The sequence below is a fragment of the Coregonus clupeaformis genome, chromosome 23 (assembly GCF_020615455.1).
Source record: "Coregonus clupeaformis isolate EN_2021a chromosome 23, ASM2061545v1, whole genome shotgun sequence".
Lineage (NCBI taxonomy): Eukaryota > Metazoa > Chordata > Actinopteri > Salmoniformes > Salmonidae > Coregonus > Coregonus clupeaformis.
In genome coordinates this window covers 32,405,559-32,418,727 of record NC_059214.1, presented here as the reverse complement: position 1 = coordinate 32,418,727, position 13,169 = coordinate 32,405,559, and the positions used below count along the sequence as shown (strand labels likewise).

The following is a 13,169-nucleotide window of genomic DNA, read 5'->3' as shown; positions in this document are numbered from 1 at the left end:
ATGCTTCAACAGTCGTCCAAGCACTTTACGCACCAGGGACACATGCTCGGCCCGTGTAGTGGAGTATATGAGGATGTCATCAATATACACCACTACACCCTGTCCGTGCAGATCCCTGAAAATCTCATCGACAAAGGATTGGAAGACTGATGGAGCATTCATTAACCCGTATGGCATGACGAGGTACTCATAGTGTCCTGAGGTAGTACTGAATGCCGTTTTCCACTCATCTCCCTCCCGGAAACGCACCAGGTTGTACATGCCTGAGATCCAATTTTGTGAAGAAGCGCGCCCCGTGCAATGACTCCGTCATACAAGCTATCAGAGGTAATGGATAGCTGTACTTGACGGTGATCTGATTAAGACCACGGTAATCAATGCACGGGCGTATCCCTGTCTCAGAGATTCGGAGACATATGTTTCCATAGCTGCTCTCCCCTCCGGTGGATGATCGAATACCGCCCGGAAGCTGCGGGGGAAATCCTCGTAGCGGACAGATGTAGCGTCAATTCCTCCCCACTCGGCGTTGGCCCACTAGAGCACCTTCCCCGACAGACAGGAGATGAGGGCGGACACTCTCTCGTATCCCGAGGACGCCGGGTGAATGGTTGCCAGGTAGAGCTCTACCTGGAGAAGGAAACCTGGAGAAGGAAACCCTGACACCCGGCTGGTGTACCGTCATATGTCCTCGGGAGCGAGAGCCGAATCCCACTGGACCCAGGTGGCGAAGGGGTGGACAGTGGTATGGGTGGTTGAGTGGTTGGAGGAGGCGTAGGAAAGCCACCTCTCTCCCATCGGTCCATAGCATTTACCACTCTCTCCATAGCGGTGCCGAGAGCCGGGATCATGCTCTCCTGTCGTTGAACGCGTTCCTCCATCGATCCGGACTGAAAGGCTGTACCTGCTGACTCCATCTTTGGTGCGTATTTCTGTCACGAGTGTCAGTGTAATGCGGTGGATCGAAGTCAGGCGCAGGACACAGAACTCTATGAAAACGTACTTTACTGAAGAAGTAAAGAAACCAATGCAAAATACCTACACACAGGGAGGAACAAACCCGCTCACCAAACGACACACGAAACAAAAACAAACATGCACAAAACACAATGGGAGCCACCGGGTTAAATAGGGAAGGAGTAATGACATGATGGGAAACAGGTGTGTGACAATCAGACAACAACAGGAAACATAGAAACATAGAACATAGATCGGCAGTAGCTAGTATTCCGGTGACGACGAACGCCGAAGCCTGCCCGAGCAAGGAGGAGGGGCAGCCTCTGCAGAATCCGTGACACAAATAGGGCTATCTTCTGTATACACCCCCTACCTTGTCACAACACAACTGATTGGCTCAAACGCATTAAGACGGAAATAAATTCCACAAATTAACTTTTATGAAGGCACACATGTTAATTGAAATGCATTCCAGGTGACTACCTCATGAAGCTGGTTGAGAGAAGGCCAAGAGTGTACAAAGCTGTCATCAAGGCAAAGGGTGGCTATTTGAAGAATCTCAAATCTAAAATATACACTGCTCAAAAAAATAAAGGGAACACTAAAATAACACATCCTAGATCTGAATGAATGAAATAATCTTATTAAATACTTTTTCCTTTACATAGTTGAATGTGCTGACAACAAAATCACACAAAAATTATCAATGGAAATCAAATTTATCAACCCATGGAGGTCTGGATTTGGAGTCACCCTCAAAATTAAAGTGGAAACCACACTACAGGCTGATCCAACTTTGATGTAATGTCCTTAAAACAAGTCAAAATGAGGCTCAGTAGTGTGTGTGGCCTCCACGTGCCTGTATGACCTCCCTACAACGCCTGGGCATGCTCCTGATGAGGTGGGGGATGGTCTCCTGAGGGATCTCCTCCCAGACCTGGACTAAAGCATCCGCCAACTCCTGGACAGTCTGCGGTGCAACGTGGCGTTGGTGGATGGAGCGAGACCTGATGTCCCAGATGTGCTCAATTGGATTCAGGTCTGGGGAACGGGCGGGCCAGTCCATAGCATCAATGCCTTCCTCTTGCAGGAACTGCTGACACACTCCAGCCACATGAGGTCTAGCATTGTCTTGCATTAGGAGGAACCCAGGGCCAACCGCACCAGCATATGGTCTCACAAGGGGTCTGAGGATCTCATCTCGGTACCTAATGGCAGTCAGGCTACCTCTGGCGAGCACATGGAGGGCTGTGCGGCCCCCCAAAGAAATGCCACCCCACACCATGACTGACCCACCGCCAAACCGGTCATGCTGGAGGATGTTGCAGGCAGCAGAACGTTCTCCACGGCGTCTCCAGACTCTGTCACGTCTGTCACGTGCTCAGTGTGAACCTGCTTTCATCTGTGAAGAGCACAGGGCGCCAGTGGCGAATTTGCCAATCTTGGTGTTCTCTGGCAAATGCCAAACATCCTGCACGGTGTTGGGCTGTAAGCACAACCCCCACCTGTGGACGTCGGGCCCTCATACCACCCTCATGGAGTCTGTTTCTGACCGTTTGAGCAGACACATGCACATTTGTGGCCTGCTGGAGGTCATTTTGCAGGGCTCTGGCAGTGCTCCTCCTGCTCCTCCTTGCACAAAGGCGGAGGTAGCAGTCCTGCTGCTGGGTTGTTGCCCTCCTACGGCCTCCTCCACGTCTCCTGATGTACTGGCCTGTCTCCTGGTAGCACCTCCATGCTCTGGACACTACGCTGACAGACACAGCAAACCTTCTTGCCACAGCTCACATTGATGTGCCATCCTGGATGAGCTGCACTACCTGAGCCACTTGTGTGGGTTGTAAACTCCGTCTCATGCTACCACTAGAGTGAAAGCACCGCCAGCATTCAAAAGTGACCAAAACATAAGCCAGGAAGCATAGGAACTGAGATGTGGTCTGTGGTCACCACCTGCAAAACCAGTCCTTTATTGGGGGTGTCTTGCTAATTACCAATAATTTCCACCTGTTGTCTATTCCATTTGCACAACAGCATGTGAAATGTATTGTCAATCAGTGTTGCTTCCTAAGTGGACAGTTTGATTTCACAGAAGTGTGATTGACTTGGAGTTACATTGTGTTGTTTAAGTTTTACATTTACATTTTACATTTTAGTCATTTAGCAGACGCTCTTATCCAGAGCGACTTACAGTTAGTGAGTGCATACATTTTTCATACTGGCCCCTAGTGGGAAACGAACCCACAACCCTGGCGTTGCAAGCGCCATGCTCTACCAACTGAGCTACATGGGGCCCCCTTCCATGGGGCTCCCTCCCTTAATTTTTTTGAGCAGTGTATTTTGATTTGTTTAACACTTTTTTTGGTTACTACACGATTCCATATGTGTTATTTCCTGGTTTTTAATGTCTTCACTATTATTCTACAATGTAGAAAATAGTAAAAATAAAGAAAAACACTTGAAAAATCTAATTTTATTTGCCACATGCGCCAAATACAACAGATGTAGACATTACCATGAAATGCTTACTTACAGCGCTTAACCAACAATGCATTTTTTTTTATAAAAAAGTAAAATAAAACAACAACAAAAAGAGTGTTGAGGAAACAAGAGCCGAAGTAAAATAAAATAACAGTAGGGAGGCTATATACAATATGAGTAGGTGTGTCCACACTTTTGACTGGTAGTGTAGATCTAGTTTCATACACCCAACTACAAGGTCTTCTTATTGCTTTATGTCTATTTCAGGGCCTGGACACACATCAACTGGGTGGATACATTCTTTGAATGTTCTTCTGAATCGAAAAATAGGGCAGGGACGCCACAGCTATCTAGAAACAACGTGTGAATTTCTGAGATATATTGCATTTGATCCATAGATAAAATCCCACGGGCTTCTTGTTTTTCTGTAAACAAGCCTTAGCTTTCCATCTTCTATGCAAATCCTAGCCCACAACAGGCTCGCCAGCCCTTAACCCTGAGCACCACCTTCTGCCTATATAGTACAGAGGTGTATCTGTCGCTCATGCTCTGTTACAAATGACGTTCATATATTTACATCACCTCAGCGCTGTTGTTATCAGGTGGTCAATGCCTGAAATAGAAGTGCTGTGCATTCTCTCACCCACACCTCCACCCCTCAGTCGCCCTCTCTGTTCTCCTCCTGTTTACTCTGCCTCCTTTTCTCTCAGTGTTGTGGGTCCATGTTGACAGTATTGTTCAGCATCCGTTGCTAGACAGTTTTCATCAATCACCTCCTCATTGCATTCCTGCTGCACCTAAGAAAACGACAAAAGTGAATGACATTATAGAGAGATGGAACATAAAGAGCAGACTGGGGAATTCCTTTAGGTTAACAATGGTTTTAGTTGGCCCCAGGCTAATGAAATGCCACTCCTGATCAACAAAGACCTACAGACGTCTGTGCCAAACCATTACACAGTCAAAGGTAATTACATGTAAAAGCTCTTCCCTGAGTGCTGTTTCCTTGGCGTTTGTGGGGAAGCTTGCGTGTTTCAGTGACTCTGAAAGCTACCCCGGTAGGGTTTTGGCCCCAGGCAGGTTCAACCATGCCAGGCAGGTTCCAGGTGAGAGGCCAGACTAAACACAGCACCTGGCCCTCCAGGTTGGGGGTTGGGTGTGAGGCTAACAACCCCACCCCTTAAAAACACACATTGTTACAGAAACTGCAACAGCTTTGAAAACTACAACAACAAGTGACCCAAAAGGAAACTCCAGCCAATCCAATCCACTATGATGGCTTCAGAATTACCTGGCGCCGACGAAGATGGCGGCCTCGCGACTAGCTCTTAGGAAACTTTGCAGTATTTTGTTTTTTTATGTATTATTTTTTACATTATTAGCTCAGAAAGTGTTTTGCATCATTACATACAGCCGGGGAAAACTATTGGATATCAGAGCGGCGGTAACTCACCAGCATAACGACCAGGAAAACGACTTTCCCGAAGCAGATCCTTTGTTTGCTCTCGCCAGGGCAACTGAACTGATTCCAGCAGCTGACCCAAAACATCGCAGACAGAGGAGAGGCACTCGGAGCGGCCTGCTGGTTCGACTTAGGAGGCGCGCACACCACCCACCGCTTCCAACTATACTACTCGCTAATGTTCAGTCTTTGGTTAACAAGATCGACGAACTCCGGGCAAACATTTCTTTCCAGAGAGACATTAAGGCCTGTAATATACTTTGATTCACGTAACCATGGCTCTCTTGGGATATTCTGTCGAAATCGGTCCAGCCAGAGGGGTTCTCAGTTCAACACGCAGACAGGAATAAATATCTCTCCGGGAAGCAGAAGGGCGGAGGTGTGTGTTTCATGATTAACGACTCATGGTGTAAATTAGTAACATACAGGAACTTGAGTCCTTTTGTTCACCCGACCTAGAATAAAACACAATCAAATGCCGACCGTATTATCTCCCAAGATAATTTTCTTTGGTTATAGTCACGGCCGTGTATATCCCCCCTCAAGCCGATACCACGACGGCCCTTAAAGAACTTCACTGGACTTTATGCAAACTGGAAACCACATATCCTGATGTATTGTATTTAACAAAGCAAATTTGAGGACTAGGCTGACGAAGTTCTATTACCATATCGACTGTTGTACTCGCGTTGCCAAAATCCTCTACCATTGCTATTTGAACTTCCGGGATTGTTATAAGGCCCTCCCCCGCCCTCCTTTCAGCAATCTGACCACGACTCCATTTTGCTCCACCCTTCCTATAGGCAGAAACTCAAACAGGAAGTACCCATGCTAAGGACTATTCAACGCTGGTCTGACCAATCGGAATCCACGCTTCAAGATTCTTTTGGACTGGGCTATGTTCCGGGTAGCTTCCGAAAATTATTTAGAAGAATACACTGAAACGGTGACTGAGTTTATCAGGAAGTGTATAGGTGATGTTGTGCCCACTGTGACTATTAAAACCTACCCTAACCAGAAACCGTGGATAGATGGCAGCATTCGCACCAATCTGAAAGCGCGAACCACCGCATTCAACCATGGCAAGGTGACTGGGAATATGGCAGAATACAGTGTAGCTACTCACTCTGCAAGGCACTTAAACTGGCAAAACATCAGTATAGAGACTAAGTGGAGTCACAATTCAACGGCTCAGACACGAGACGTATGTGGCAGGGTCTACAGACAATCACTGACTACAAAAGGAAAACCAGCCACGTCGCTGACACCGACGTATCGCTTCCAGACAAGCTAAACTCCTTCTTCACCCGTTTTGAGGATAACACAGTGCCACCGACGAGGCGCAATACCAAGGACTGTGGCCTCTCCGTCTCTGTGGCCGACGTGATTAAGACATTTAAGCATGTTAACCCTCGCAAGGCTGCCGGCCCAGACCGCATCCCTAGCCGCATCCTCAGAGAATGTGCAGACCAGCTGGCTGGTGTGTTTATGGACATATTCAATCTCTCCCTTTCCCAGTCTGCTATTCCCACATGCTTCAAGATGGCCACCATTGTTCCTGTACCCAAGAAAGCAAAGGTAACTGAACTAAATGACTATCGCCCTGTAGCACTCACCTCTGTCATCATGAAGTGCTTTGAGAGGCGCGCTTCTTCATCATCAAGCTCGAGGCCCTGGGTCTGAACCCCGCCCTGTGCAACTGGGTCCTGGACTTTCTGATGGGCCGCCCCCAGGTGGTGAAGGTGGGAAACAATATCTCCACTTCGCTGATCCTCAACACTGGGGCCCCACAAGGGTGCGTGCTCAGCCCCCTCCTGTACTCCCTGTTCACCCATGACTGCGTGGCCAAGCACGCCTCCAACTCAATCATCAAGTTTGCAGACGACACAACAGTAGTAGGCTTGATTACCAACAATGACGAGACTGCCTACAGGGAGGAGGTGAGGGGTCTGGGAGTGTGGTGCCAGGAAAATAAGCTCTCAGTCAACATCAACAAAACAAAGGAGATGATCGTGGACTTCAGGAAACAGCAGAGGGTGCACCCCCCTATCCACATCGATGGGACCGCAGTGGAGAAGGTGGAAAGTTAAGTTACTCTGCGTACATATCACTGACAAACTGAAATGGTCCACCCACACAGACAGTGTGGTGAAGAAGGCGCAACAGCGAGCATCCTGTCGGGCTGTATCACCGCCTGGTACGGCAACTGCACCGACCACAACCGCAGGGCTCTCTAGAGGGTGTTGCGGTCTGCACAACGCATCAACTGGAGCAAACTACCTGCCCTCCATGACACCGACAGCACCCGATGTCACAGGAAGGCCAAAAAGATCATCAAGGACATCAACCACCCGAGCCACTGCCTGTTCACCCCGCTATCATCAAGAAGGCGAGGTCAGTACAGGTGCAACAATGCTGGGACCGAGAGACTGAAAAACAGACTGTTAAACAGCCATCACTAGCACAGAGAGGCTGCTGCCTACAAACAGACTTGAAAATCACTGGCCACTTTAATAATGGCACTTTTATAATGTTTACAATTTCTTGAATTACCCATCTCAAATGTATATACTGTATTCTATACTATCTTAATAATGTTTACATATCTTGCATTACCCATCTCATATGAATATACTGTATTCCATACTATTTATTGCATCTTAGCCTATGCCGCTCTGACAATGGCATTGCTCATCCTACATTTAAATATTCTTATTCCATTCCTTTACTTAGATTTGTGTGTATTAGATATTTGTTGTGGAACTGTTAGATATTACTTGCTAGATATTGCTGCACTGTCGGAACTAGAAGCACAAGCATTTCGCTACACTCACAATAACATCTGCTAACCATGTGTATGTGACCATTAAAATTTGATTTGATTTAGACCGGTGGAAATCTGTCCATGGTCTGATGAGTCCCAATTTGAGATGATTGGTTCCAACCGCCGTGTCTTTGTGAGATGCAGAGTAGGTGAATGGATGTGTGGATCCCACCGTGAAGCATGGAGGAGGAGGTGTGACGGTGTGTGGGTGCTTTGCTGGTGACACTGTCTGTGATTTATTTAGAATTCAAGGCACACTTAACCAGCATGGCTACCACAGCATTCTGCAGCGACACGCCATCCCATCTGGGTTGCGCTTAGTGGGACTATCATTTGTTTTTCAACAGGAGAATGACCCAACACAACTCCAGGCTGTGTAAGGGATATTTGACCAAGAAGGAGAGTGATGGAGTGCGGCATTAGATGACCTGGCCTCCACAATCACCCGACCTCAACCCAATTGAGATGGTTTGGGATGAATTGGACCACAGAGTGAAGAAAAAGCAGCCAACAAGTGCTCAGCATATGTGGGACTCCTTCAAGACTGTTGGAAAAGCATTCCAGGTGAAGCTGGTTGAGAGAATGCCAAGAGTGTTCAAAGCTGTCATCCAAGCAAAGGGTGGCTACTTTGAAGAATATAAAATATATTTTGATTTGTTTAACACTTTTTAGATTACTACATGATTCCATATGTGTTGTTTCATAGTTTTGATGTCTTCACTATTATTGTACAATGTAGAAAATAATAAAAACTAAGAAAAACCCATGAATGAGCAGGTGTGTCCAAACTCTTGACTGGTAGTGTACATTATCAAGCATTCCACACTGTTAGCACTTTGTGGTCTATAGCAGCTTCCCACAAGAATGGGCTTTAGGTGAGGCAGATGAACCTGTAGCCATATTACTTCAACAGTATTTAACATGAGATCCTCTCTAAGCTTTACAGGAATGTGGTTCTGAATATGAACAGCAACACCTCCAACATGGCATTTCTGTCTTTTCTGTAGATGTTATAATGTGTTGCTACCACTGTATCATCAAAGGTATAATCTAAGTTCGTTTCAGAGATTGTCAGAATATGAATGTCATCTGTTACTATCAAATTATTGTTTCTTAAGCTACATATGTTAACGTGGGCTATTTGTTGCACTTTTCTGGGATGCTTGGTTGTTTTCATTGCTTTACTGGGAAGCTTAGCAGAAGTAGACATGCTCATGTTATTTATGTTAGTGCATGGTGATCTGCCATTTATTAGTCATTGAATCCCACATGAACTATGATATACTCAATTTCCTTATGCATGTTTAAAATGGAGTCAGTGTAGTTGGAGTCATCACAGCCATCGCAGACACAGCCAGTCACATCGATGAAGGCGCAGGTAGATCAGGCACCAGTGCGGCGAAGCTGTTCCTCATGTCAATCTGCTCCGGACCTCTCGCAGACACTCCAGTACGCTTAGCAGCATGCCACTGCCTTCGGTTTCCACGACTTGTGACATAGGACCAGCGCTGATTGGAACAATCCTCTTGCTGTTCTCTTTCTACTCCACTACAAGATGGAGGAGTTGTAGCAGATGGAGACAACTCCGGTTAGGGACAGATGACAAGGCGGGGAAACATCCATCAAGCCAGAGCGGCGTCCATCCACAGGAGTTGAGAACGAGAAAGTTCCAGTTTGCGTTTTCCCATAAGTTCGCGCAGAATTGAAATTTGCTTGCTAAGGACAGCTACCTCATTCCTGTAATCCTCCACAAGCAAACAATTGCCGCATTGGAACTCCAGATTTTCAATACTGTCCCGGACAAGAGCGTAATAAACACAACTTCTGCAGTGCTGTAAACGTTTGTTAGCTATTCCAGGCGAAGCAGGCTCCATTGCAACCTAGCTAGCTTATGAACAAGATGCAAATAATCCGGGTAGCCATTTGATTAGCTGTTCCGGAGTCTTATGGCTTCGGGGTAGATGCTGTTAAGAAGCCATTTGGACCTAGACTTGGCGTTCCGGGTACCACTTGCTGTACGGTAGCAGAGAGAACAGTCTATGACTAGGGTGGCTGGAGTCTTTGACAATTTTTAGGGCCTTCCTCTGACACCACTTGGTATAGAGGTCCTGGATGGCAGGAAGCTTGGCCCCAGTGATGTACTGGTCCGTACGCACTACCCTCTGTAGCGCCTTGCGGTCTGCTTTTTGAGGATCTGAGGATCCATGACAAATATTTTCAGTCTCCTGAGGGGGAACAGGTTAGAACAATGGAGAATGTGCAGAATGGAATTCTTCCAACACCCAGTGCATGTCAGATTCTTCTGGCGTTTGCTCTCAGTCTGTCCGGTGATTTCTTCGAGCTAAGACAAATAGACAATAGATCAAACACGAAAAACATATGGAATAATACATACAAATAAAATAATAATAATAATAATAATAATAATGTTTCCAAAAATAAATAACAGGGTACATGTTCCCTACATCATGGTCCTTCTTCTTCATCCTCAGCCGCCATCCTGGTTTGGACAGTTGCAACCAATGAGTCACCTTTAACTTCCTCAACCTTGTCATGTCTCCTCCTCAGGGAAGATACTGATTCAGTCTGTAATCAAACAGACATCATAACAGTATTATTACATAGTAACCAGTGGCTAATGAGAAACCTACTTCATAAGGTTAGTCACAAAACAATGGATGACAGTGACATACAGATGTAGCATCTTAATTTGATTGGCCTGTTGCAAGAGAACTTCCCTGCAATGCAGGGCATTTAAAACGTGTAGTATATTTGAGGTTAAAAAAGGCTTCTGAAGTTTGTAATTTCCACTTCAGATTTGATTTTCCCTTACAAAAAATTTATCAACCCCTACAAAATGTCCATTAATTATAATCCACATTTGCTGTTGCTGCAGGATTATATTCCTGCTGTAGCAAACAGGATCAAATTAAGATCGTACATCTGTAACTACTGACTAATCACAGCATACCTGTTCTGGTGCTTTGGCCATGATTGAACTCCTGGGATATAGTCCAGGAAAAGAAAATAGATTAAATTGAGCAAAATCAATATATGATCATCTAATGCAAATGCATTTAGTTTCACAATGAAAAATTCAGTTCATGATATTACAGTAGGTGATATTACCAAGGAAATTGCCCGTATTTCTGCCAGTACCATACGAGTGCAGCCGCAGTAACAATCAGACATAGAATGACAACGAGTAAAACCCAACAGGCAGCAGAGGTCTCTGTGAGGAGAGAGGGAATACAGTTAATATAAGAAACAGTCTATTTCACCAAATCAATCAAGCAATCACATAACAATTACAAGCAACTTCCAAAACAGTGTAAGCAACCAGTTAAGCAACCAGCAGGAATAGTGTGTGTGTGCGTGCGTTAGAGGTCTTCTTAGGTCCAACAAGTTGGATCCGCTCCGAAATGGACCCGGGGAATTCCTCCCGGGACCCTACCCGAATATATATACAGTGCATTCGGAAAGTATTCTGACTGCTTGACTTTTCCACATTTTGTTAAGTTACAGCCTTATTCTAAAATGGATTAAATAAATACAAATCCTTAGCAATCTACACACAATACCCCATAATGACAAAGCTAAAACAGGTTTTCAAACATTTTTGCAAATTTATAAAAAACAAAAAACAGAAATAGCTTATTTACATAAGTATTCAGACCATCCGCTATGAGACTCGAAATTGAGCTCAGGTACATTCTGTTTCCATTGATCATCCTTGAGATGTTTCTACAACTTGATTTGAGTCCACCTGTGGTAAATTCAATTGATTGGACATAATTTGGAAAGGCACACACCTGTCTATATAAAGGTCCCATGGTTGACAGTGTATGTCAGAGCAGAAACCAAGACATGAGGTCGAAGGAACTGTCCGTAGAGGTCCGAGACAGTGTCGAGGCACAGATTGTGTTGAGGCACAGATCTGTGGAAGGGTACCAAAACATTTCTGCAGAATTGAAGGTCCCCAAGAACACAGTGGCCTCCATCATGCTTAAATGGAAGAAGTTTGGAACCACCAAGACTCTTCCTAGCGCTGGCCACCCGGCCAAACTGAACAATCAGGGGAGAAGGGCTTTGGTCAGGGAGGTGACCAAGAACCCGATGGTCACTCCGACAGAGCTCTAGAGTTCCTCTGTGGAAATGGGAGAACCTTCCAGAAGGACAACCATCTCCGCTGCACTCCACCAATCAGGCCATTATGGTAGAGTGGCCAGACGGAAGCCACTCGTCAGTGAAAGGCACATGACAGCCCGCTTGGAGTTTGCCAAAAGGCACCTAAAGACTCTCAGACCATGAGAAACAAGATTCTCTGGTCTGATGAAACCAAGATTGAACTCTTTGGCCTGAATGCCAAGCGTCACATCTGGAGGAAATCTGGCACCATTCCTACAGTGAAGCATGGTTGTGGCAGAATCATGCTGTGGTGATGTCTTTCAGCGGCAGGGACTGGGAAACTAGTCAGGATCGAGGGAAAGATAAGCAGAGCAAAGTATTGAGAGATCCTTGATGAAAACCTGCTCCAGAGCGCTCAGGACCTCAGACTGGGGTGAAGGTTTACCTTCCAATAGGACAACGACCCTAAGCACACAGCCAAGACAACGTAGGAGTGGCTTCGGGACAAGTCTCTGAATGTCCTTGAGTGTCCCAGCCAGAGCCCGGACTTTAACCCGATCGAACATCGCTGGAGAGACCTGGAAATAGCGGTGCAGCAACGCTCCTCATCCAACCCGACAGAGCTTGAGAGGATCTGCAGAGAAGAATGGTAGAAACTCCCCAAATACTGTTGTGCCAAATTTGTAGCGTCATATGCAAGAAGACTATGCTGTAATCGCTGCCAAAGGTGCTTCAACAAAGTACTGAGTAAAGGGTCTGAATACTTATGTAAATGTGATATTTTCGTTTTCAAAATTTTTTATACATTTGCAAAACTTTCTGAAAACCAGTTTTTGCTTTGTCATTATGGGCTATTTTGTGTAGATTGATGAGGGGGAAAAACTATTTAATAATTTTAGAATAAGACTGTAATGTAACAAAATGTGAAAAAAGCCAATGGGTCTGAATACTTTCCGAAGGCACTGTATATATCTTTTTTCTTTAATATGGACACACGGTCCGAACGAACCCGAGGACAACAAGACTTGACCCCGTATTGACCCGATCCAGTCCAGACCCGGTCTGATCCGATCTGAGTGAGGTAAGCCGCAGAATTGTTATTATTATCGCTCACAGAAGGAGATAGGAACGAAGGAGCTAGCAGCAGGTGGGGGAGGGGCCGTGCGGTGCGTGTGTATTTTTATTTTACATTTATTTTACCAGGGAAGAAATACTGAGACCTAGGTGTCCAGCACAATGCAACATACATATACACATTATACACAAAATATACAGTTTAAGTCGGAAGTTTACATACACTTAGGTTGGAGTCATTAAAACTTG

The 13,169-nt window shown here is 45.6% G+C and overlaps 1 protein-coding gene and 1 long non-coding RNA gene across 5 annotated transcripts in view; one reads left to right on the top strand and one right to left on the bottom strand.

The window, feature by feature from the left end:
- Positions 1-13,169, top strand: part of LOC123481751 — a 254,496-nt gene that overhangs the window by 100,307 nt on the left and 141,020 nt on the right. The window lies entirely within an intron of this gene.
- LOC121537068 (nectin-3) overlaps positions 3,548-13,169 on the bottom strand; it is a 68,961-nt gene continuing 59,339 nt past the window's right edge. Inside the window, exons 7-10 of one of the 3 annotated variants that reach the window (XM_045206646.1) lie at positions 10,848-10,950; positions 10,690-10,720; positions 10,184-10,304; positions 3,550-4,229 (exon numbers count right to left, since the gene is read on the bottom strand). In XM_045206646.1, coding sequence (XP_045062581.1) covers positions 10,185-10,304; positions 10,690-10,720; positions 10,848-10,950 — 254 coding nt within the window. In that variant the 3' untranslated portion in view covers positions 3,550-4,229; position 10,184. Of the gene's footprint in view, positions 4,230-9,882; positions 10,060-10,183; positions 10,305-10,689; positions 10,721-10,847; positions 10,951-13,169 lie in introns of those variants that run through there. The other 2 variants (XM_045206645.1, XM_045206647.1) reach the window with 2 other exon arrangements.